The sequence below is a fragment of the Struthio camelus genome, chromosome 3 (assembly GCF_040807025.1).
Source record: "Struthio camelus isolate bStrCam1 chromosome 3, bStrCam1.hap1, whole genome shotgun sequence".
Taxonomy (NCBI): domain Eukaryota; kingdom Metazoa; phylum Chordata; class Aves; order Struthioniformes; family Struthionidae; genus Struthio; species Struthio camelus.
The window spans coordinates 119,518,484-119,542,724 of NC_090944.1; the positions used below are offsets into that span (position 1 = coordinate 119,518,484).

The window sequence follows — 24,241 nt, forward strand, 5'->3', positions numbered from 1 at the left end:
AGAGTAAAGGTTTCAAAAGTTCCCTTTGTCTATAAATAAGAGTATACATAGGCATGACCCTTCTTGAATCTCTTGCCAATCTAGGTTAATGTTTTCATGTTGTTTGATTTAGTTTCTCTTACTCCTTTTTTTAATCTTTTGATGAGTGTGGTAGTCTATGAACTTAAAGGTAACGTGTGTGGTGCAGAAAGCATAGTCTTAGGTTGGGAGCAGAAAGCATAGTCTTAGGTTGGGAGCAGAAAGCATAGTCTTAGGTTGGGAGCAGAAAGCATAGTCTTAGGTTGGGAGCAGAAAGCATAGTCTTAGGTTGGGAGCAGAAAGCATAGTCTTAGGTTGGGAGCAGAAAGCATAGTCTTAGGTTGGGAGCAGAAAGCATAGTCTTAGGTTGGGAGCAGAAAGCATAGTCTTAGGTTGGGAGCAGAAAGCATAGTCTTAGGTTGGGAGCAGAAAGCATAGTCTTAGGTTGGGAGCAGAAAGCATAGTCTTAGGTTGGGAGCAGAAAGCATAGTCTTAGGTTGGGAGCAGAAAGCATAGTCTTAGGTTGGGAGCAGAAAGCATAGTCTTAGGTTGGGAGCAGAAAGCATAGTCTTAGGTTGGGAGCAGAAAGCATAGTCTTAGGTTGGGAGCAGAAAGCATAGTCTTAGGTTGGGAGCAGAAAGCATAGTCTTAGGTTGGGAGCAGAAAGCATAGTCTTAGGTTGGGAGCAGAAAGCATAGTCTTAGGTTGGGAGCAGAAAGCATAGTCTTAGGTTGGGAGCAGAAAGCATAGTCTTAGGTTGGGAGCAGAAAGCATAGTCTTAGGTTGACCAAGTGTTGACTTGGTATGTTCATTATACCCAAAAGTAAACGTATGTATGTATGCGCACATGTACATACAGTCAGTATGCCCAACAGCTTAGCTGTTGTGAAGTGCTTAGAGTGTTTTTCTTGCTCAGTGAGCTTGAACGTAAACTATTCGGATTTCATAATGCTCCAACTTTTCAGAGACCAAGCAATTCCTATGTGTGGTTTGTGGGTGGTTTTCTCCTTTCTCCCTCCTTCTGAAAATCCCATCATAGCTTAATTAAATACTTCATGCTATTTTAAAAGCTTGCAAAGTTATTGTGAAAGTTTCATATATGAGCAGGTGTTCAGCAAGATTACAGGCAATTGAATAGAAAAGAGATTTGTGCACAATCTGTTTGCAGAGAAACTCCATAATTGAAAGTTGTCAGGATAGGTGAGGATAGTTGAATTTCAGTAGGAAACGGAGCTTTCATGACTGTCGCTTGATGTTGACTACTTCTTAGCTATCAAGAGCAAGAAATATGCCTCCCTTTATCTTTTTAGGAGGATGAACGAGTTCTTCTGAAGTGCCAGGCATAACAAATTAGTAGAAAGCTGAATTTCATGAATCAGTAGCCTGAATTTTTTGTTCTTTATTCCATGTAATGTGTTCTTCACCTTTAGTGGGTATGCAACTGGTTTCAGATGTGTTCTCTAAATCATTTATTTTCATTAAAATAAATGCATTGTTACAAGGGGGAGGGAAGAAAAGTTGAGGAGGAGGCTGCTAAAGCATGTGAAGGAGTAATCCCTTATGAGAACAGCAGTATTTTGTGGCTGAATTAAGGTGTTCAGAGCTCTAGAGATGGTGATGCAAGTTACCCTGACATAACTGGGAAAAATGAACACACACAATTTTTTTCAATGTCTGCTGAAAACCAACATAATGGTTATCTTCTTGCGCAAGGTGTGTATAGGTATACATAATGCTTTTACACACACATCTACTCTTTTCCCTTTGGGGCTACTATAATGTTGTTAAGGTTTATGAATAACTTCAGTGTCCTCTTATATAATAACTGTAACAGTGTGCAAATGAAGGGGTTTTTTTTCCCCCCAAATACAGACGATATAAAGCTCTCTAAGTCTCTTGCTGATGTTCAGTTCTTCACTGCTTACGTACTGATGTGCTCGCCCTAAACAGCTGTTTCAGGGAGGCAAAAACAGGGTTACTCGCAGAATTTCCCAGGCCCCCTGCTTTTTCTTCCCTGCCCCCACCCCCCCCTTAAATATCGCTTCGTTGGTTAGGATGCACTCTTGCTAGAGATGTTGGTAGGAGCTTTGTTATTCTTCTTTCACTGAAGATGTTCAGTGTAGAGGTCAAGGGTAAGACAGCTGCTTTGAAATGTGTAAGGATGTGACACCGTATGATGAGGGGCAGGGCTAGCTAACCTCTCTTGGCATCTCCAGGAAACTTCCCAGCTCTGCTGGGCGAGCTGCACACAGAAAAGGAAACAGTTACTCCTCCACGGTGAGTAACCCTGTTTTCTCCTTGTTCACCTTCCAATTGTTGTCTTTTACTTTTAAAGCTCTAATGTTAACATAGGTTGATATGGCCCTTGATCTAGTCCTTTACATGGCACAGTATTTTTTTTTTAAACAATTATAAAAATTTCCTGTACAATTTGCTCAGTGGAGTGATGCGAAATGTTGTTTACTTCTGAAAATCTATATCTGATTGCTGAGCTGTTACTTATAAAGTGAGGAATATGTCCACAAAGGCTTGAATACAGTGCTCTGTAAAGTGTTTGGAAGTGGAAAATGTAGTGCATCTTTTTTTTTTCTCGAAAAAGTACTGATGCTTTAGTCTCTGCAGTGTGGCAAATAAGGGAATGAATTCTTCAGAGTTCTGTTTATTTGGATTTCTGTTTTAGCTATAACTTTGGATATTTGTTGCTCATAAGTTCTCTTGGCAATTATTCTGTCTCGATGCTATTGAGTCAGAATGAGGCGCAGTATTACTTATGCGTTGCGTGAAGTATTGTCTGGAGAATCTTGCCGTCAGTGTTGACTATAAAGTTATTAAAAGCATTTCATGTCCCTTCCTTTGTCTGTCCTAAGGAAAACCCTCCTCGCTTTTTTTTTTTTTTTCTGGCTCAGTGGCTGACACTTATAATGCTGAACGTTACCAGCGTGGTTTGTGGGCCAACTGGGAAACTTTATATTTTGAACGTAATATTTTCATCCTATTAGTAGTCATGTTGAAACTGGTGGTTCTGCCTGCGGAGCGATGTAATGAGTGTAAGGAATATCCCAATCTAGTTTGTGGTTTATTGGACGCTCCAAGTTGAGGAGCTGTTGCTGGTCTGCTCGGGAACCTGAAGTACAAAACAGATCTGTGGTGTTGTTCCTTTGTTTTGAAACTTTAGAGATTTGTTTCAGAACTGGGCTAACTGGTAAAAGTAATTGAGTGTGTCCTGCTGGGAACAGGAGGGAAGAAAAGATTTGTAATCTTGCTGTAGACTACCTGAGGGAAAAAAACAGGAAATAGCACTTTAATTTTCCTTGCTGCCTCATAGACAGGAAAACCTTATGGGAACTTAATTTGTGTATTTTTATCAGGGAAAACTGTTTAAGGGTAAAAATATTTTAAAATACTGTAGGAAAATTTTGCTGCTATGAGCTCATTTAGCTACCAATGTATCCGGCATACTGTACAAAAGAAACTAGTTGCTTAGTATGTTTAACTGCTTGAGGTTATTGGGTTTGTATGCTCCTTCCTTGTAAGGAGAAGTGTTCGGGGATGGCAAAATACTTTTTGTTTTTTTAGAGGTTAAGTTCAGAAATAGTCCCTTTCTGTACCTTCCAAATAGAAAGATCTGATTTTAGAGAAATACATAACAAACTCTTTTCTAAATCAGTCATGTAGATGATTCTAAAAGAGCAAGCGTGAGAGACCACAAAAGCTTTATGTACGCTTTAGCAGGAGCAACGTGCTGGATTGGTACTGCATGTTTTGAAAATTATAGTAGTGGCCAAGATGGACCTTGAGCACCTAGCAGTGCTGAGTGTTTCTTTTTTGAAGGGGGAAAAATAGTGGTAAAACTATTGGAATAGCTTCTTTTCAAGGTTAACTCAGTGATACTAGAAGTACAACAAGGAAAAGGAAATGAGAATGTCACTTCTTGATGCCCAAATCAATTAGGAAAAGGCATTTCGGTTTGACTTTAACTGGTGCAGATGTGACTGTTACAAGGCGTATGAACTTAGTTTGTTTACCTAAATTTTGGTTGTAAGGTTTTCTTTTTTTTTTTTCCCTTGAGATTGACATTCCTTCATCTAATCAGCACAATAATTGTAGCACTCTTGTTTTAACATATCCATTGTTATAAGAGAAATGTGACCCTTATTTCTGGTTTTGCCAAAGAAAACTTTGTAATTGACTGAAATTTGGAGGCTTATTTCAGTATCTCATAGAATGTGCTCAGATGCAGAATCTATAGGTGCTTTCTGTTGGGTGATTTAGCATTTGTAATAGGTTCATATTCCTTCATTTAGCTTTGTATGCTCTGATTACGCTGTTAATGCAGTTCTACATTTAATATATATATCTATATATATATATGGATTACTTGCTGATGCTACTCATTTAATTGAACTGTGTAGAATTTTTTGCTTCTGACTTTCTTTCCAAAGCACACTAATTTTTGTTCTTGAAGGTTGGAATTCATCTACCTTCATGTTTTCAGGGGAGAGGTTTTTAAAAAAAAAAAAAAAAAAAAAGGCAAATGTATGTAGGGTATGTCTTTTAAATTCTGTGCCGCATGTCTGAGTGGTGCTCTTTTTTATGCGTGGTTATGTGTAAAGCAAATCCACAAGGATAAGCATTTACTTTTAAAATATTTGGATTAATGAGATTGATCTGAACCCTGGAAAAGCATGTTGTTGTTTTTTGGCATGATTATTAATGATGAACTTCGTATAGCAATAAGTATTGGTCCTATAAATAATGAATAAATATATTCAGCTTTATGAAGAAAGGGCCAAAGTCAGAAAAACTTCATCAGTTTAATTTGTTAGGAAAGAATTCTATCTCAGCCCTTTACAGTCAGCAATCTAATTCATCTGCCCTTGCTAGCCTAGGATTAGGAGTCACATTTGTTTTGAGGAGCGTTTGACAGTGCAATGAAATCACTGGCCGTTTTACAAAACCGATGAGCCTCTGTTAAATGAGAAGTCAAGACTGTGGGTTCAGGATGTCCTTATGGTACGTTTAGTTTATAAATGTTAGAGAGCTGATGCGTACTGTTAGTAAATCCAGATGTGTTTTGGCTTTACTGGCATATGAAATTTAACTTGTTAAAATGATTCAAAATCCAATGACGTTCACACAACGAACAATTTCCGTACTGTATAGTAATATTTAGTTTGTTTTCATGCAGGGTCCCAAGTCTGGTGTCTTTGGAAGAGACAAAACTGTATACGGGTGTTGAATATGGTAAGTAGATCCTATTTCTTTTCAGACAGGTTATGAGAATGGTTTTGTTTTTTTTTTTAATTCCTGCTATAGAAACAATAAGTTCATTTTTGGAGCATAGGTTTGGTTACCCTTATATTAAAAAGGGTTTTTATGTATATACTATTTCATCTTAAATTATGGTAAAGGTACAGATCTGAAGTAAAAATACTGGAAAATTGAAGAGTTGGATTGGTAACCAAAAGAATAATGCCTGGATGTTGATTATCAACAGTTACTAATACTTGACATACTGGAAGAAAACATGAGATAGTCTTCAAACATACTGGTAGGGCAGAGGTAGAAACTGAATACTCGATGAGTGATCCTTTGGTCTCCCTTGTTTTGTCCGTGTCCATTGCTTAATAGTCACGTTTTAATCATAAAGGGTTATCTGAATCTAATCCTTGCGGGTTCTGAAACTGCGAAGTTGAGAGAAGAGCAGCTCATATGTGATGTCTGTCTAGTCTAGTAGCTGGCCCTTTTTGATTCAGAATTTTAAGTACTTCTCAACTTGCACTGCTATTTGTGCCAGTTCCTGTTTCATCTTCGGTTCTTACATGACTCTTGAGATGAACTAGGAATTTTTTTAACTGATGTTCAGAGCATGCAGCTCATAAGTTTATTCATTATGGGATTGGAGAAGAAATAATTGTCAACACTCCAGTTCTCAGAGATGAGAGAGTCTTTATTGCACAGTACTTTCAGTCCAATGAAGAATGGCTTATTCTTCTGTCTTATGCTTAAACTTTGGACAGGAAAGACATCTAGTCCTTAAGAAATATAGGAAAGGTAGGGACTGAGTTGGTTGTCACAAGTTGTCCGGACAGTCAAGACATACTGGGTAGGTATGACTGTATCTGCCTCTCTGGAGACCAAAGTAAAAGCCAGCTGGGCTCACAGGAACTTAAATACGTTCATTGCAAGTAAGAAGAAGAATGAGCTTTGATCCTGTGTACTCTGAGGATTTCTGGTTGAAATTAAAATCAGAGGCTTGTTTATGGAAAAGCTGAGGGAATTGGTTGTTTTTAAATTGCTTTTTGAGTTGTTCTCACCAGATTGACTGGACTGAGAAGGCCAACAATTTTGGCCTGCTGCAATGGTACGGCTGGGGGTATGGCTGGGGCCTTACTTCCAACTCTCAACTCTAAATGGTTGGGCCTATGTACTTTCACCCAGATGAAAGGTGCAGGAAGCAACACTTGTCACTTTAGGACTGGGGTTGAGACACTGAAGGAATGCAAGATGTGACCTGCTGAAAGCTGTGACAGCTCTTCTTAGAGTAACATTGTACGTTTCTAGGCTTTGTGTGTGTTCTTCGTGAGCTTCCGAGTGCAGATAGGAAATTTAAATAGGGAACTGAGGCACACAGTAATTGTTTATCAGAGTGTTAAATGTATTTAAGTGTTTTGACATTTCTTTTAAAATCTGGTCCGTATTTTAAATGGTGAGTTTGTAGTCGTATAACACACATAATAGTGAATGAACTTGAATTTACCTGTTTCTTACAGCGGTTTAATCTGAATTAGAACTTCTTTCCAAGGAAGCTCGTATCCTTCATCCGAAGTTTTCTTTTATATTCTTCATTGTTTGGACTGGGAATGTATTTGTCTGTTCCCCGCTATGTGCTGAAGGGGAATAAACTCCTGGTGTGTTATTGGTTTGATGAATTAAAATCCCCTGGCTTTCTTTTGTAACCGGCTTAATGTGTTACTCAGTAATTTGCACATCCTACGTAATCTGCCTCGTTCTGTGGTTAGAAGTGATGCCAACCATTAAGGCAGATAAAGACGACTGTCCCTGTAAAAACAGTCGTCTGTCTTGGTATCACTCTCGTAAGGGCTTTTGTTTTGTATGTCCTTAGATATGACAAGAAGGTTATTTTTACTGTAGTCCATATCACTATTTTTGAATAGTCCGCTCTGACTTTCCACTGGTTTACTAACCTTTAAATTGCTTTTTATGCCATCATATAATATAGAGAATATATTTAATTTTATATAGATTTATCAAGACAGAATTATCGAGAGACAATTGCAAGGGTTACAAGGAAACTGTTGCGTGAGTATGACTGCCCCCTCTATCCAAAAAGTACTGTTTCGCTGCGCTTTTAAGCGTAACTTTATACATAAAGGCTGGCAAACTTGTTGTTTACTTTGCCAGTAGTTCATAAATTTGAGCTTTATAGAAATATTGTTAAATTTCAAAGCTGTTCTCATATCTGATAATAAACTATTTTTCTTCTAATCACAGGCTATATACTTGATAATTCAGAAGATGATACCAAGTCTTTATTTCTAATAATAAAGGTATATTTATAATTTGTAATAGTTAAAATAGGATGACTTGATTTTGCAAAACAGTCACTATTTGTTGTCTCTTTCTTTCTACAGATCATTAGTGATGTTTTACAGTTTCAAGGATCTCACAAGCATGAGTTTGACTCACGATGGAAAAGCTTTAATTTAGTGAAAAAATCAATGGAGAACAGGGTCAGTGTTTTTACTTTGTAAAGTTTAAGTATGTGGGAGAGGGGAAGTAGTTCCTAATTTTCAGGAAGGTTTCCTCCCCCCCCCCCCCCCAACTGTCCTAACGGAACTTTCTGTGAGTTTGAAATTTAATTCCTTTATCAGAATATTGTTTTGCCGTGCTTTTGTACCTTTATTTGTATTTCGTTTTCACTGTTGTAAGTTTCTCAGTTTTATCAAAATAATCAGAGAGCAGGTGGACTGCAATTTTGAGAAAGCTAGGGATTTAGCATTCACTTGTGTTGTTCCCAGTGTCTTGTATATCAGGTCTTCAATGAATATCTGAAGGATGATATGACAACAAAGCGCTTGGCATCAGAAAATATCACATAGGAATATCTCAAAGCTGATAAAGGAGAATCCTTCTATTTGTAGTTATTTGCTTTGACTCTTGAGCCAGTGATAGATAAGATTACTTCCGTAATTTGATTCCGTAACTTTGGTTTTCTAAATATCTTGTATCTTAAATGATATGATTATATTTATTTGGTAATGATTGCCATAGTAGCAAATAACCTACCATGAAGCCTTGTTCTTGTCCTTGTGGGATGAGTCGTTTCTGAGATCAGAACTTCCATTTGCTTCTGAAGGAACTTATCTTCCCCAAAAATATGCAAAGTAAGTGTTAGAGATTAAAAACCCTACCAAGGCAAAAAATGAAGGTTGTCTGCCAAGAAGAATTTCTACACCAAATTCTCCTGTTTCTGAAAGAGGAGTAGTATTTGGGGGAATTCAGTCAATACAGATTGTTAATGTGAATATTGAACTCTAAACCCAATTATTTATCTACTTACAGCTTCAGGGAAAGAAGCAGCATATCAGAGCTTTGCTGATAGACAGAGTTATGTTGCAGCATGAGGTAATACTTTCAGTTAATAGTCTTGACTAACCACTTCACTAAAAAGTTGATTTGTCATTTAGCAAAAGATGCAGTAGTCTTATAGTACTTCTTTTACGTTTGTGAAGTGCAAAAACAGTCCGTCTTTCATTTGGGCTTTCTGTGCAATTTAGCTGAGAACACTAACAATGGAAGGCTGTGAATATAAGACCTCCCACCAGGAGATGATCAGAGATCTTCTGTGTTTGTCCACAAGTTCGTATGGTCAGGTGAGAAACAATCTGTTCTTAAGTGGAAATATGTTCAGTTTTTTTTCATGGCTTTCTGGTAAGGTTTTCAGGATCTTCACTTCTCAATTTATTTCCATAGCAGCATGAGGCATTTAATCGCTTATTTCAGGCTGATTAGAACTGTTGCCAATTTTGGCCTAGTTTTTGCATTAAAACATAGCCCCTTTGACAAATGAGAAATGTAAGTGTGTGAAGAGATTAAGTTAAAATATTTAAATTTTTTTGAGAAATTTAATTCTGAACTTCTAAAAGACTTGAATAAAAATATGCCAGGTTGAGGTTTTTAAGGTATGGTATTCCCAAAATGATTCATCAGAGTATATGGGATGCTGAATCTGCTTTTAGGAAGTAGCTTTGATGGCATCTTAGTTTTAGGGGATGGGGGAAAGAAGGCAAAACAAAAAAACCACACACAGTAAGTGTGCTGGTAGTTGGATTGTGAACTCTTAGGCCTGTGGGCACTCCACCTGTATGTAAATCCAGATCCGTCCGTGTTGTCCACAGGCCTTTTAGAGTTCTGCTTACTGCAGCTATTATGCTAGCTATTGCTTTTCAAATGCTCTTGAAAACCCCCGACAGTTTTTGAAAATGCAAAGTATTTTTAACTGCATAGCTGTTCTCAAGTAGCTGCTAGAAACAGGGAAGTATGTGGCTTTAAGAAACAACTGTGAGTGAGGGAGAAGGGAAGCATGCCCTTTTATAAATAATTTGTTTCTGCGCGCAGAAACATCATGTAAACTGTGCATAAATAACTGAAAAGGATATGGGTATTGTTGTTTTATGGGTAGGGGGGTTGTTGGTTTTCTTGGGAGATTGTTTTTGGGGGCTTTTTTTGCCTGTGGGTTTGCTTTTTGTGTTTTGTTTTGTTTGTTTTATTGAGAAGACTTTCTAATGATGTTTCTCTTCTTCCCGCAGGTCAGAAGTAAAGCTCAGCAAGCATTCTTCACAGCTCTGGGAACATACAATTTTTGTTGCAGAGATATCATTCCTTTAGTTTTGGAGTTCTTGTGTCCAGACCGGCAAGACGTCACACAACAGCAATTTAAAGTACTGTCTCATGCGCTTTGTTTCGTATTTTTCTTTCAAAGTGTTTTTTATAGGAGAATTTTTAGTAGTGAAAATGGAGTTTGCTTGTTTATCAGCATGACTTTGATACTTCTATAGCATATAGCTCACGCATGACTAACATTGTAAGGAATTATTTGGGTTAAGTCCTTTGACAACAGAAGCTTTACGTTTACCTATATCCCGCATTTCATCGTGTATTCAGCTGTAACAAAAGCTTTTGTTAACACCTGTGAAATAAAAGTTATGAAATAAAAAGTTGTGAAATAAAAGTTGAGGAAACTATAGTCCAAAGCAGTAAAACTCTGTAAGCAGTTCCATCAGCTGTAACAGTATAAGAAAATAGTCTGCACTGGATGAAAAGTGGATTATCCAAAATTATTATACTAAGACAGTGGTGAGAGGAAGGAGGGTTGTTTTTTTTTTGTTTTGTTTTGTTTCATTTTTGTTATGAAGTGGTGGGTAGTTGCTGACGCTGACTGGCCTGGAACTGGCACTGACACAGTGATACCAAGCAATCTATCCATCCAGGTGTTCCTTTGCTGGTCAGGACAGCATCATACCCACTGCTTCTCATATTTTTCCTGCCCCTGTCTGTCATCCTGACTGTAGAAGGAACTCTTGGACTCTTATAGTATTGTCAGAAAAACAGGTTTGATTTATCATCCTATTCCACCTTCCTGATGGGTACCCCCAGACAGCACAAGATTACATAGTTTGCGTAACTTATTCCCTTCACTCTTTCTTGATCCTCCTTTTTGCTACCCTTTTACCTCCCTTTCTCCACCCCAGAGTACACCCACATAAATAACCTGGCCCTAACTACTTTATCCCCAGTTGGTTCCAGTTTTGCTGTATTAGTACCCACCCTTGATATTTCTGATACTGTTACCTAGGTGGTCTTAGACTGTGAGATATTGCCGCTATGGTTGCCTAGGTGCTGTTGTTCTTTCAAGACTCTACTCACTAGAAGTTCCCCAAGACTTCCCTCCAATTACCTGGGGAAACTTAGCCATTTCTCACATAACTTCCCCTTAACCACCTGTGAGAACCAGCCATCCTTCATGATGCTGTATGCAGCTCTTGTCAGCGTCTCACGTAACTATCATGTCCACCAGTCCAGTAGTTATCAGCATCCTGTTCAGTTAGCATAACTTCAGGTCTAGGCCTAGTCAGCAACCTAGTTGTTTGCTTGCAGCCCTAATGGTTGTACCACAGCCAGATCTTAACAAGTTCATGAAAAGGCTAGATGTAGTCCTTAATCATTGAATGATCTCCTTTATAACATAATTCAAAAATCAGCCAGCCATGCCATGGAAAAAACATTTGGCAGTATTTTTAACCTCATTAAGGCAGTTCTTTAGCACTGAGAGTGGTGTGAAAAACTTGGGTGCTTTGGCAAAGAGGCTGCATAGCTAAATCTTCATGGTGGATTTAAATGACTGGTAATGCGAAAATTAAGTTTTAGTCTGTGTGAGTGTGTATGCTTGCAAAGGTATAATGTATATATGAATAACACTTTAACTTTTTAAAATGACATGTTTCATTTTATAGGGTGCCTTATATTGTCTTCTTGGAAATCACAGTGGAGTATGTTTGGCAAATCTTCATGATTGGGACTGCATTGCACAAACATGGCCAGCAATTGTTTCTTCTGGGCTTAGCAAAGCCATGTCCCTGGAAAAACCGTCAATAGTTAGACTCTTTGATGACCTAGCAGAAAAAATCCATAGACAGTATGAAACAATTGGATTGGATTTTGCAGTAAGTGACAGATTGCTTAGAGTTACTGTTTTGAATTCTGAGTAAATTTAGTTAAATAAACGCTTGAGACTCGCTTATATTACTTGAGGAGTTAGACTTCTGATGTTGATCCCATTCTAAATTCTGTTGTGTAGGAATGTAGACTTCTATTACTTCAGTTTCAAAAATACAGCTTCCTATAGCATTGTTGGAACTTGTAACTTTTTTAACTTCTGAGGAAACCAGTTATGCAAAGGAAGCTCAAATTCTATTTCAATGCTAATTAGTATCGTTCTTGCTGCGCAAGTGTGATGATGTGTGTTGATAGGACAGTATCGTCAAGCTAATGTTATCACTGTTTGTAGCTGTTGTCCCCTGTAGAAAGCTGTTTGTACAACTGTCTCTTGTCTAATCAGCTTGTTAAATGTCATGGTACTTATTTTTAAGAATTAATGCCAACTAATAAAAATATTTTATAAACTTTTTAAATCTTTTAATAAAAATATTCTATCTATTTTAAAATAGAATAAAACATGTACTTGGAGAAATGATTATTCTTTGTGAGCAGAAAAGCATTCTTCCTTACTTATTCGGGGACTTCTGCATAGTATAAATGAAATCTGATTTACATTTCTGTGAACAGGAAATTCTGTACTCTTCATATGTCCTCCTCCAAGTCCTCCTTATTTCAAAGCAGAAACAAATTTGTAAGTTGCTGCTCAGTCCAAAATATATACCTTCTCTGTCAATAGATTCCAGAGCAGTGTGTTGAGATAGCTGTTTTGCTGCAAAAATCAGAACATCCAAGTTCAAACTTGACGGTGCTTTGTTCAGAAGAAATTCAATTAGGAATTCAGCGGCAGAAAGAAAAGAGCACTGAAGCTCTGCGGTAAGTTAAACGTCACTGACTGCCAGTTTATACTACCTAATGCTTAGTGTATGCTAAACGTAGTAATCCCATATTGCTGAACTAAATCCTAAGCTAGACAAGTTCATGTGGTGTATTTTTCTCTCCTGACTCAGTAGCCTCTCCTCTATACTCGTATTTCTTTCCTGCTCCTCCTTGTCCTCCCAGTTATTGTTTACTGTATCACGTTGACCCACTTTTATTGAGGAAGTTCTAATCTATGTTTAGATGGTTCTCCCAATAGCATCTAGTTGATGATTCTCTTTTTCCTCCAGACACTATGAAAATTTGGTCAACAGGCTTTTGGACTGTGTGGAACAAAGAAATCTGTAAGTCTGTGTTTCTGTATGTGAGAATTTTTCCTTTAGGTGAATTGGAGGTGGCTAGATGAATAAACATCACTCACATTAAGAAGTGTAGTTAACATGACTGGAATTGAATGATATTTTTCATTCCTGAGGCAGTTGTTCAAATGCGGTTTGTCAGGAGCAATCTTATGTAAAGATGAGACAGCTTATTTATTGTGACCAACTTGGTAAGTTTTTTTTGCAAAGATATCTGCGTGAATTGTATTTCTGTGTCTATGTGCATTTGCATATGACTTCCACTTGCCCAAACAGGAAGATACAGGTCAATGTAAGAGAATCTTGCATTATTGTCTCCCAGGTAGAGAACTGAATGAGTCTTAAACTTCTCATTGGGAACTAGATTTGTTAATGTCAGGTATCATGTCTTGGAGTTTAACTTTGCTGTTAACTAGTTTGACTCTTTTTTTTTTTTTTTTTTTTTAAGAGATATATATATATATATGTGTCTGTTCATTCCGGGGGCGGGGGGTGGTGGGGAAGCTCTGTTTCTGGGTGCATAACATTGACATCCAAGTAGGTTTTAATTGGTGGCATAGTATTTGTGTTATAGTCTAAAAGATCATCTCTCTAGGTCTCTATTTCACATTAACGATACCTTTCCGATCTTGACACTTCAACTGGGTGTAAGCAGGAGTGCACTTGGGTGTTCCTAGAACATTGGAGACTTCCCTAACCAACAGTTAGGCCCATTGAATATAGCAGTGGTATAGAACATTACTTATGTCAGTCCAAATATATTTACATAATTATAAACTGTATAATCATTTCTGTGCAAAAGCAGTACATGCAACTATCTGCTACTTATTTTCTGTTTTGATTTGTAGTCCTTGGAAGTTCGAGCACATAAGTATTGGCTTTCTGTCTCTGCTCCTGAGGGATGATAGGGTACTGCCTGTCCGTGCCATAAGATTTTTTGTGCAGTGTCTCAACCATGATGCAATTGTAGTTCGTAAGGTAAAGACAACATAATTACGTCTTCTGTTTTTCAGCTGCTTGGGTTTTAGATCAGGTGTTTGTTGTCTTGCTGTGACAAAACTGACTAGATGAGGGAACGCATCCCTCCCCACCCCTTCAGCCACATATACGCATAAAAGTTCCTGCTTCAAGAAGGTGACAGTCTTGACAGTGCTGTAGCCATAATATATGATGTAAAGTCTGTAAAGTGCAAAAGCGTGGAACTTAGCTGTTCGTTCTTTTTAACTTCATGATTCTCTTATGGAATTTCATTTACAGGGATTTTTGTCCATCTGCAGATTATTACTCGGAAGGAATCCACCACTGTTTTATATTTGTAGCTTTCATTTTACTTTTCTCCTCAGTGAGGTTTGAAAGTAATGGCCACCTCTTTTTTTTCCCTTGAAAACGATTAGTGGGCAGGTTTTTCTGGTCTATAAAGAAGACAGTTAATTCTTATCTTGTATCCCCTGAAATGACTAAGTTTACTGCTTTATGGAAAGCATCAGCCACTGATGTGACAAAATTCCCTGTAATGTTCATTGGCTTCCTGTGGATCTCTGAGTTCGTTGCTTAACGTGTCCGTGATCAGATGAGTAGACACATCCTTGTGTGGTGATAAATGGAAGGAAAGGATAAATTAATCTCCAGTTCTTTTTTTTAGGTGGCCATCTCTGCAGTGGCTGGTATCCTCAAGCAACTTAAGAGAACACACAAGAAAGTGCCCATCTGCCCTTATGAAATTAGTAAGTTTTATTTTAAATAAATCTTTTACTGACAATTTAAAAAAAAAGTTTTTTTTTTGTTAAGTTAAGCGTAGAATCACAAACTTTTCATTTATTTTAATGTTTTAAGCAAACAAAGTAGGTAGTAGGGTCAGAATAGTTATTTTTAAACCAGTGTTGGACTTGCAAATGTGTATTAAGCTATTCACTTGTTTGTACTGTGTGGAAAAACTTCAGAGACACGGCCATGGTCATTCTCCTTTCAGGAAGCCTTGTAACTTGTAAGATGTTTTTATATGCCTCCTCTTTATTCATTTTTTTTCATCATTTCTTACAGCACGTTTATATAAAACTAATAAAGGAATCTCTCTTCTTCTTCTGTCAGTGTTACTTTAAATCTCTTAATGTTGTGAGCTCTATGAACCAGTAGTGCAAAAAGCCCCATTCAAAATATTCAGTAAATATAAAAATGTTGACTCAAAACTCGAGAAACTTTCTCCTTGTGCTTGTAGTGTAATAGGTATAGGCAGAAATTTTACCGGTTCTTTGAACAGTCTTATCATTCTGATCTCTACTTCCATTATGGAATTTCAGTATATTTGTGTTATTGCTTTTTGCCGGTGCTGAGGAGTTCCCATAAGTCTTAAATTCTTGGTGTTCTTAGATTCTTTTTTTGATTTTAGCTTTTGCGTTAGTACTGTTCTTATAACCCCATTCATTTAAGAAACGGATAAATACTGGTACACCGTACTCAGGAGATGAAATAAGATACAGCTAGTCCTCATCACTTCTGTATTGGATCTTCTCAAAATCAAGTTAAGAAAAATAGTTTTTTACACCCTACCTCACCAGAATTGCTGGAGAGCAGGCAGCGTTGTAAGAAGCATTTGAAGTAATGTTTTTTCTGAACCAAACACTTGAGCAAATTTGAGATGTAAGCCTTCCTTCTGGACTAAAACCTGTAATGATACAACTGCAGTTGGAGATGTTTCTTAAACTTTCATTGTTCATTAGCCAGCTCAGTTTACAAGCTAACTGAATGACTCCGGTTATAACAAAAACTAAATTGAATCTAAAGCCTGGTCTCGCATGAAGACAAGCCTTTCCAAAGCATGGTTCAGAGCTGAGCCCAGTGGATTTGCATGTTCCAGCCAGATGAAGGCTTTGCTTTTCATCCTCTGCAGAGTTCAGCGGTCAACATTCGTAGAGTGAAGTTAAGGCTTTCTTAATACCGTTTCTAACATGATGATAAAAACTCCCTTTCCAAATTAGTAGAGTCACCTTTCCAATTAAAAGTTTAATGACCCATCTTGGTGTACACTTGATGGGAAAGATGTCTTATCAATGACCTAAAAGCTTATTATATCTTTTATTAAAAGTAAGTTGTAACATTTGCCAGGACTCCCAGTGAACAAGTTTGACGGAACGTAAAATTCCTCTTTAACTAGGTGGAAACCCTAAGCCTTCCAGAATTCATGCTGGTGACAGACTGGATAATCAGTGGCTGCACTATGACAGTCAGAGTTTACCAAAGACTAAGGAAGCTTGGGAGTCGTGTTATTTTGTGGAGAAAACGCATTGGGGATATTACACGTGGCCTCAGTGAGTAGTGTTAAGGAGTGGGCGTTGGGGTGGAATTGTAAAAATTGGGAGGACAAAAAATTGTGAGAACGTAAATAATGTTTGTTAGGTTTAAACTGTTTTTTTGAATCAAAGATGTAAAATATAATTTACTTTTTCCTTTGTGCTCCTTGCATGTTTTAGCACTTCTGCTTCTGGGTAATTACTGCTTAGTTTCTACCTGTCTGTCTTTAGGTTTTGTGGGCACTATAAGTACTTTTAAAATTTGGCTACTTAACTGCTTCTGTTAAAAATCACACACTGGTTTAAAATGAAAAATGCATGCATAAAAACTAATTAGTTGCAAAATATACGTAGTGTTCTATCACCAACAATTCTGGATTTTTTGCTGTAGTAATATCTTTATAATAGTATACTTCAGAAGTTTTTACATTGAAAATTTGCTTTTAAGTTTTGCTGTTTAGGAATTGTTAAAGCCTATTTAATATAGAGGGTACAAAAAATTATCATTAAGCTTTATTTTGCTTTGGGACATTTCTTTTAATGTTCAGAACTATGACAGTTTATGCTCCAGTTGAGCAGCAACCAAAGCTTGGACGGAGGAGAGATGAGCTGACAGAGGTAAGGGTTTTCAAAGTTTTTTGCTCCATACTTATCCTTTTGCTTTTCTTTTAAATATTGTCCACAGTTTACCGTGGAGTTAGCAGTTCCTGTCTCTCTTCTAACCTAACTATTGCCTGCTGTTTGGAGAGTGGTTGCATAAAATGTGTGGAAACACATTTTGCTTGATTGCAAATCAAGCTGGAGATTGAACTCAACTACATAGTGTCGTGTCAGTGCGGATGTTATTACATTCTTAGTAAGCAATAGGTGACAATTACTCTGAAACCAGGATCCCCAAAAGACAATTTTCTGTAATGTTTTTCTACTTATTTCCATACTTATGGTGTTAGTATACAAGAAAAAGAGATTATTTCAATGCCTTGCAGCATCACTGTCAATGATCGTGGAATAATTGCGCTAATGAGCACTTTTTTGATCCCTTTCAAATCTTTATCGGAGTTGGAACGAAGTAACTAATGACAATGGGAATAGCTTCTCTGTTGGGACTATGTTAATGAAAGGAAAGGCAATCCAAAGTCATTAAAGGAAGTAAAAATCAGGTGACTTGAAAATATTAGCTAGTGCTTCCTCTGGAATGAGAGGAAAAATGGATAATCTAGGCGTAATTTCTGCCAAAAATAGGAGTAAAATGAAAATGACACTTGGAAAGACTGGGATATCACTGTCGTAATTAAGCACCTCAAAGCTAATCCCTGTATTTCTTCTACAGGCAGAGCAGATAATATACGATCACTTCTCTGATCCCAAGTTTGTTGAGCAGTTAATAAAGTTTCTATCGTTAGAAGACAGAAAAGGAAAAGACAAATTTAATCCTCGCAGATTTTGCCTCTTCAAGGTAACTACGTTTCAACAGCTATATTGTTTCCTTTTTGGTAGATAATTATCGAGTCAGTGTGGAGAAGCCACACAGTTCTTGGCTTATGCCTCACTGTTGCTAAATACTGATTTGAAGGTGTGCTGCTATGATTAGTTCCATTAACCACTTTCTTCTGTGGACACTTGGGTATATTTCCATTACAAAACCAAACTAATTTTATTTTCTGCGCGTTCAAATCCAAAATGCTTTGCAATCTTATGTTTCTCTTGCAAAGAAAATATCTACTGAAGACACTTTCACTTCTTGTTTTGTAGGGCCTTTTCAGAAACTTTGATGATGCCTTCCTGCCGGTTCTTCGGCCGCATTTGGAACGCCTTGTATCAGACTCCCATGAAAGTACCCAGCGATGTGTAGCTGAAATTATAGCTGGCTTAATAAGAGGCTCTAAGCACTGGACATTCGAGAAGGTGCTGAAGTAGTATTTTTGGGTGATTTATGAAAGTTAAGGAATAAGTTTGAATTACTAAACACACGTAAACCTATGAAGTTGAGGGCTTTCATTGTGTTGTCCAAGAAAGGACAGGTTGCAGTGTTTAATGCTTCGTTGCCAAGCTTTGAGTACAATTCAAGGTTTGGTGTATTTTTAATGCTTGGCGGTAGTAAAATGCTGCAGAATGAAACTGAGAACAACAGTTCACTAGTAAGGATAGCAAAGCTAGCTAGTAGGAAATGCTGAGGGAAAGTACTTCTTAATTGTGATTTAGAATTTTCTGATTGGAATAAGTGCCCAAGTGTACTTCAGACTGCTATGTCTGTATTTAATCTGGACCTAGATGTCTAGATTAGCTTTAAATGCACTTTTATGCTGAAAAGTAATTCTTTAAACAAAGTTTTATTAATTTTCTGTACTGTGGTGTACTTATTAATTTCAAATCCTCTGAACTGTCTCAGATCTGAAAGTTGAGCTTATGTATTTTCTTTTCCTCTCTGCATTTGTTTATGATATTGAATAGGTTCGTACAAAGAAATTGGCTTCTTTACGATATGCTTTCCGTGACAGCTCTGTATAACCTTACGTTAACGTTGTCTGTCAGTGAAATACCTGTAGTTACAGATTTAACCATCTTAAGTATTTCTGTTCCCTGAAGAAAAAACCCCAGGACATTGAAAGTCAGAAATTAGTTACACTATGGGAACTTGGATAAGAAATAATGTCCAGCTAAATGGATTGTTTTAAGTAAAAAAGATGGTGTTCCCTTGTGTATGTAGTATGTTTCTGAGTGTTTAAAAGAGAAATGTAAGGTTACGTTTCAACAAGAGAAGTTGCATTGGGCTTTCTTGCTATGGTTTTATACGTGATAGTAGGAAGCGTTAAGGTTTATGAAACACTACAGGAAACTCGGAGCTGGAGTTGATGCTGCAGTAACTGGCTACAAGGGACTATTTATATGGAGTTAAACAAGCAAATTGACTTTTGGGGCTGAGAACGAACTGCCTCTTCTGAGGCTTTGGTGGCTGACCATTTCACTCTGCCCTGATGCTCGTCGCTGCCTGTGAGACAGCGGCCATTGACTAATTCTTCGTACAAAGTATATTCCCCAAACACTCCTCAAATAAAATCATATGCTCAGGTTTAACGATAGCTGGATACAAGATTGCATTTTGACCATCTTGTCTGTTGAAAAACATTTTGCCATCCTGATCCTGGGTTTGAATATAGAGAGAGGGAGACTAGCAGCGCATGTGATCCTTGAGGCAGGAGTAACGTTGGACAACCTAGCCTGGAATAAGAATGCCTGAAGCAGAAAGGGCTGAGAAAATGGTACACCCACGTAAGGTGGAGAAGGTGTGCAAGAATTCTATAAAAAGCAAAGTATTTACATTCACTGATAGGATTTTACTTAAATCCCCATGAAAATGGTACGTACTCAATCCACAGTATTTCCAAGCACCTTGCAAACAAAATTAAAATGACTTCTGAAATATCAACTTGGGTATTTATTTCCTTTTCTAACTATCATACTAGATCTGCTTCCAGAAGCAATGTTATTTTTCTATATTTTGGAAAGATTGGAGGATTTGGGTTCATAGACGTTGAACAGCCACTTTATCCGTGAATAAACTAATTTTGTATTTTGCTTTCTTGCTGAGCAGGTGGAAAAGCTTTGGAAGCTTCTCTGCCCGTTGCTTCGAACAGCTTTATCCAACATTACAGTGGAAACGTATAATGATTGGGGCACGTGCATAGCAACCTCCTGTGTAAGTGCTCTATTCTCAGTCTTGTTTGTTCATAATAGTTATATAGAGATGGTCAAACTTTACAGATAATAGGTAAATAACTTTTTATGAGTTGAGGTATTTTGGTCTATTTTTTTCAGATAAAACTGAAAATGTTAAATATAATATAAGAACAATCTATTTTAAATCTTGCAACTTTTTAAGAAACTTTATTTTCTCCTACCCTTTCCAGATACTTTTATATAACATTTTAGGAAGGAAATAAAACATGTACCTTCATTTTCTTTCCGAGTATTTTATACAAGCCACGTAAGATTAGTGATGTGATGTTAAAATGTGTGCTTAGTAGGTGTTTGTGATTGTTCAGTCTTTTGGAGGCTTTTCGTTACACATTTATTCTTGCATAAAAAAGTGTACATCTTAGCAATATGCTGTGAAAACTGAGGTCCCGTATTATCTCCTAACATACTTCAAGGCTTCTCCACACTGTGGTGGACTGGGAATTGTGGTGTCTGAGGAGCAGAGTAAATGATAGGCGGCTGCAGATATCTTGGATCAGTAATTTTTTTGACGTCTCTGAGCAAAGTTCAGCATAACTTGTCAACCGGAGCCCTGACAATTAGTTAACAAAACTTCCATGATATAAATGATTATTTAAATATGTCAAAAGTTAAGCTAAAAATGCTTCTATTCTTATCACTGTTATTTACTGAACAATTAAAACCCTGTTTAAGTGTGGCTTCATTGTATGTTTTTCATATTGACCTTCATTTTGAAAGACATTTAACTTGTGTAATAAAATAAGCCCAAGAGATGTAAAGAGAATCATTGTCAAAACCTTCCTTGCTTTACATTTGTTTACATTAAAATCCCTGACGTGCTTTATATCTCTGATACCTATATATTTTCAGGAGAGCAGAGATCCGCGGAAACTGCATTGGTTGTTTGAACTGCTGTTGGAATCTCCACTGAGTGGTGAAGGAGGATCATTTGTAGATGCATGGTAAAATGAATTTTAACTGTTTTACTGTGGTTGAATAAAGAAGGAAATAAAAGTATGGATAAAGTACATTGAGAGCATATTGTGACAGACTGCAGAGGCAGGGCTCCTTTCCAATTATTGGGCCACAGACAGTGGCAGTTCCTTCTTTCTTTCTTTCTTTCTTTCTTTCTTTTTTTTTTTAATTTAATGTAATTGAATCCAATTAATGGAATCTTGGGAAGGTTTGGTACTAGCATAGCGGCAGTACTGTTCCATTTTGTAATTTTTACCTATCTTTGTGTGCATTTCAAGCAGAGACACTTTGCATTGACACACAAAATATTGAAAAAAAAAGGCTTTGAGAGGGTGGAGGAAGGGAGGAGCAGTTTGACATGACTACAAATGCTCTGTTCTGATTTGTAGCCGACTTTATGTACTGCAAGGTGGCCTTGCACAACAAGAATGGAGAGTACCGGAACTGTTGCACAGACTGCTGAAGTATTTGGAACCTAAACTCACGCAGGTTTACAAAAACGTCAGAGAGAGGATAGGAAGGTCAGTGTTCTCTTCTGCAGTTCTTGATTTCTCTGCTCATTGTGTTTGGGTAATTGAATATCCGTAAGGTTACTGTTTACCTCCGTGTGTGAACGCAGCTTAATAGAAGCAATATAAATTGTTGTTAGCAGACTTGCTTCAGGGGCTTCTAACAGCTTCTTTGTTTTTGTCTTTTATTGTATGTGGCCTGTCATTTTCACATTTGAGATATGTAAAGCTCTAAAAACAAATTTACTGCGCCTAAGCTCTAATAAAGCCATAAATATACAGTGACTACTTTTTAAAAAAAAAAAAAAAAAAAAAAACTTTTTAGTAACTTTAAAAACTAGTTGCAGGTCTGTTGCTGGGGTCAGGGGGAGGGTTGTAGATTACTGACTGTCTATTATCTATCTCTGCTTGATTCAAATATCTATATAGAGGATATCTGGAAAACATTTTATTTTTAAATAACTTTAAGGGGAAATTTATTCTAGAAGTATTGAACTATGAAGTTTAGCAAACTGACCACTTAGTTATGTTCTCTAAACTGTGGTCATGTTAACTATATGGCTGTATGACTTTTTTTTTTTGTGTTTGTGGTTTTTTTCTTCTTTAGTGTTTTGACCTACATATTCATGATAGATGTCTCCTTGCCAAATACTGCTGCAACTAAGTCTCCTCGTGTCCATGAATTTACTACCCGGATACTTGAAAATCTTAAACCCCTTATGGAAGCAGATGAAGAAATTCAGAATCATGTTATGGAAGAAAATGGAATTGGTGATCAAGATGAGCGAACTCAGGGCATCAAACTCCTGAAAACTAGTGAGTTGTCTAGTGAGGTTAAGAAACAGAGTATGTTAGGACATGATGATTGAGGACTGCAGATAATATAGTTGCAGTACAAAATTTTCCCTCTTGGATCTCTGCTGTAACAAAGAGATCTGCTGTTCTATGTTTGAACTTTATAAAGTGGAGGTGATACAGTACTGGTTAAAAGGCAGCTAAGAATGTGAGGCTTAACATTTGAATACAGGGTTAAACTTAACAGCTGGTATAGATCCACTCTGATGTTTGTGAAAAATTCCAGGCTAGTCTTGCCATGAATTTGGTCTATAACTTTTTGAGGGTTTTTTTGTTTGTGGGTGGGTGTTGTTGGGTGGCCTTTTTTTTTTTTCTTCCTCTTTTTTGGATTAACTTACTGAGTGACCATTTCTCTGTTATAAAACAGTTCTGAAGTGGTTGATGGCAAGTGCAGGACGGTCCTTTTCTACAGCTGTCACAGAGCAACTCCAACTTTTACCATTATTTTTCAAGGTATCCGTTTTAATTGCTGCTCTATTGGTCGTGTTTGATTAGGAAGTGGTTCTACATATAAATCAAAATTATAAGGGACTCTTTAAATAAAAAGGAAACCAATAATGACAACAAAAATACGTATGCTGAGGAGGCTCAAACGTTTTTATGCTTATGTAACTTTACAGCTGGTAATCTAGGTTGTTGCATGGTTCCCTGAAAATAATGACTTTTAGATGAGTATGTCCTGTGTGTTTGTAAAAGTTGTGGGGAAAAGACTATTTAACTTGTGAAGAAGTGCCTCATGTTGTTTCTGTTTTGATAATTATCTCTAGTTTTTTTTATTTTGTTCCGTAGTTGGACAATTCTTCTAAATGGTACTTCTACTCTTATATTTTTCTTGGCACCTCTAATCCTTGTATTCTTTTGTGAAGTTGGGTCATTTACCTTGCACTCAAAAGGGACCAGTTAATATTTTGCCCCCAAAGTGTGAATTTGATGTAAGGAACAAATTTTCAGGGATATTTTCTAAAGGCAGGCTTGGGGGGGAGGTGTCTTCAGTGCTATACATCTGAAATAATCTCACTTTATATTACTGTTGGCTAATTGACTGATGTTTATAAGCGTTCCCCCAAAATTAAGAAAAAATTTGCTTACTTGAAAGTGAAATAGTAATACAGCTTCAACTCAATTTTGGATCCGTATCTAAAATATTAATGAACTAGGTCTGCCACCAAAAACGTTGCCATGTGGAACTGGAGCCTTAATGGCACCCATTTAATCCTCCTTAAGACTTTAGACTAGCTAAAGATTAATTAAGTGCAATATGGTACCATACAAAAATGCCTAACTCTACTGGATGCCCTTTCTCCAAAATGAAAGGGAATTCTTGATTCATTCCACTTATTCAATGGCTTTTATTGTTGAGACTGTTTCAACATTATTGTTATTAATCTCATTAAGGGACAGTTTTCTTTCAGGATTTTTCTTTTAGCAATGCTTATTTACTAACTTTAGCTGTTGGCTTTCTCCCCTCTCCGATCTTGTTCTGTAGATTGCACCGGTAGAAAATGACAATAGCTATGATGAACTCAAGAGAGATGCTAAGATGTGTCTGTCGTTAATGTCTCAGGGTTTGCTGTATCCTCAGCAAGTGCCTTTGGTACTTCAGGTGCTAAAACAAGTGAGTCTGGTCCAAATAACTTCTTGTTATCTGATGCATGCTGTGCTTTTTTTCAGATTACATTATAGTTGTGAATTGAAGGGAATCTGATAGTGGTTTCCTTCCAGATGAAAGGAGAAAGTATATTAGAAATGTTGTATAACATGCTTACAAACATAACTTTGCAATAGATGTATTTTGTTTTGTTTCCCACTTCCAAACTTCTCTCTTGTTAAAAGGATAAACTGTATTTTAAGAAATTAAAATTTGATTCAGCAGTGAATCAGTTTAAGCCAAATATGTAGCTTC

The 24,241-nt window shown here is 37.0% G+C and overlaps 1 protein-coding gene across 1 annotated transcript in view; it reads left to right on the forward strand.

Annotated features, from left to right (window-relative positions):
- The window catches only part of PSME4 (proteasome activator subunit 4), a 75,926-nt gene that overhangs the window by 40,214 nt on the left and 11,471 nt on the right, over positions 1-24,241 (forward strand). The window contains exons 21-42 of the mRNA XM_068939962.1: positions 5,207-5,262; positions 7,285-7,341; positions 7,534-7,589; positions 7,674-7,772; positions 8,605-8,667; positions 8,820-8,915; positions 9,852-9,983; positions 11,556-11,765; positions 12,497-12,633; positions 12,927-12,980; positions 13,844-13,973; positions 14,638-14,719; positions 16,147-16,300; positions 16,831-16,900; positions 17,613-17,738; positions 18,035-18,187; positions 19,875-19,979; positions 20,870-20,961; positions 21,364-21,495; positions 22,091-22,299; positions 22,706-22,791; positions 23,825-23,953. Coding sequence (XP_068796063.1) covers positions 5,207-5,262; positions 7,285-7,341; positions 7,534-7,589; positions 7,674-7,772; positions 8,605-8,667; positions 8,820-8,915; positions 9,852-9,983; positions 11,556-11,765; positions 12,497-12,633; positions 12,927-12,980; positions 13,844-13,973; positions 14,638-14,719; positions 16,147-16,300; positions 16,831-16,900; positions 17,613-17,738; positions 18,035-18,187; positions 19,875-19,979; positions 20,870-20,961; positions 21,364-21,495; positions 22,091-22,299; positions 22,706-22,791; positions 23,825-23,953 — 2,428 coding nt within the window. The remainder of the gene's footprint in view (positions 1-5,206; positions 5,263-7,284; positions 7,342-7,533; positions 7,590-7,673; positions 7,773-8,604; positions 8,668-8,819; positions 8,916-9,851; positions 9,984-11,555; positions 11,766-12,496; positions 12,634-12,926; positions 12,981-13,843; positions 13,974-14,637; positions 14,720-16,146; positions 16,301-16,830; positions 16,901-17,612; positions 17,739-18,034; positions 18,188-19,874; positions 19,980-20,869; positions 20,962-21,363; positions 21,496-22,090; positions 22,300-22,705; positions 22,792-23,824; positions 23,954-24,241) is intronic.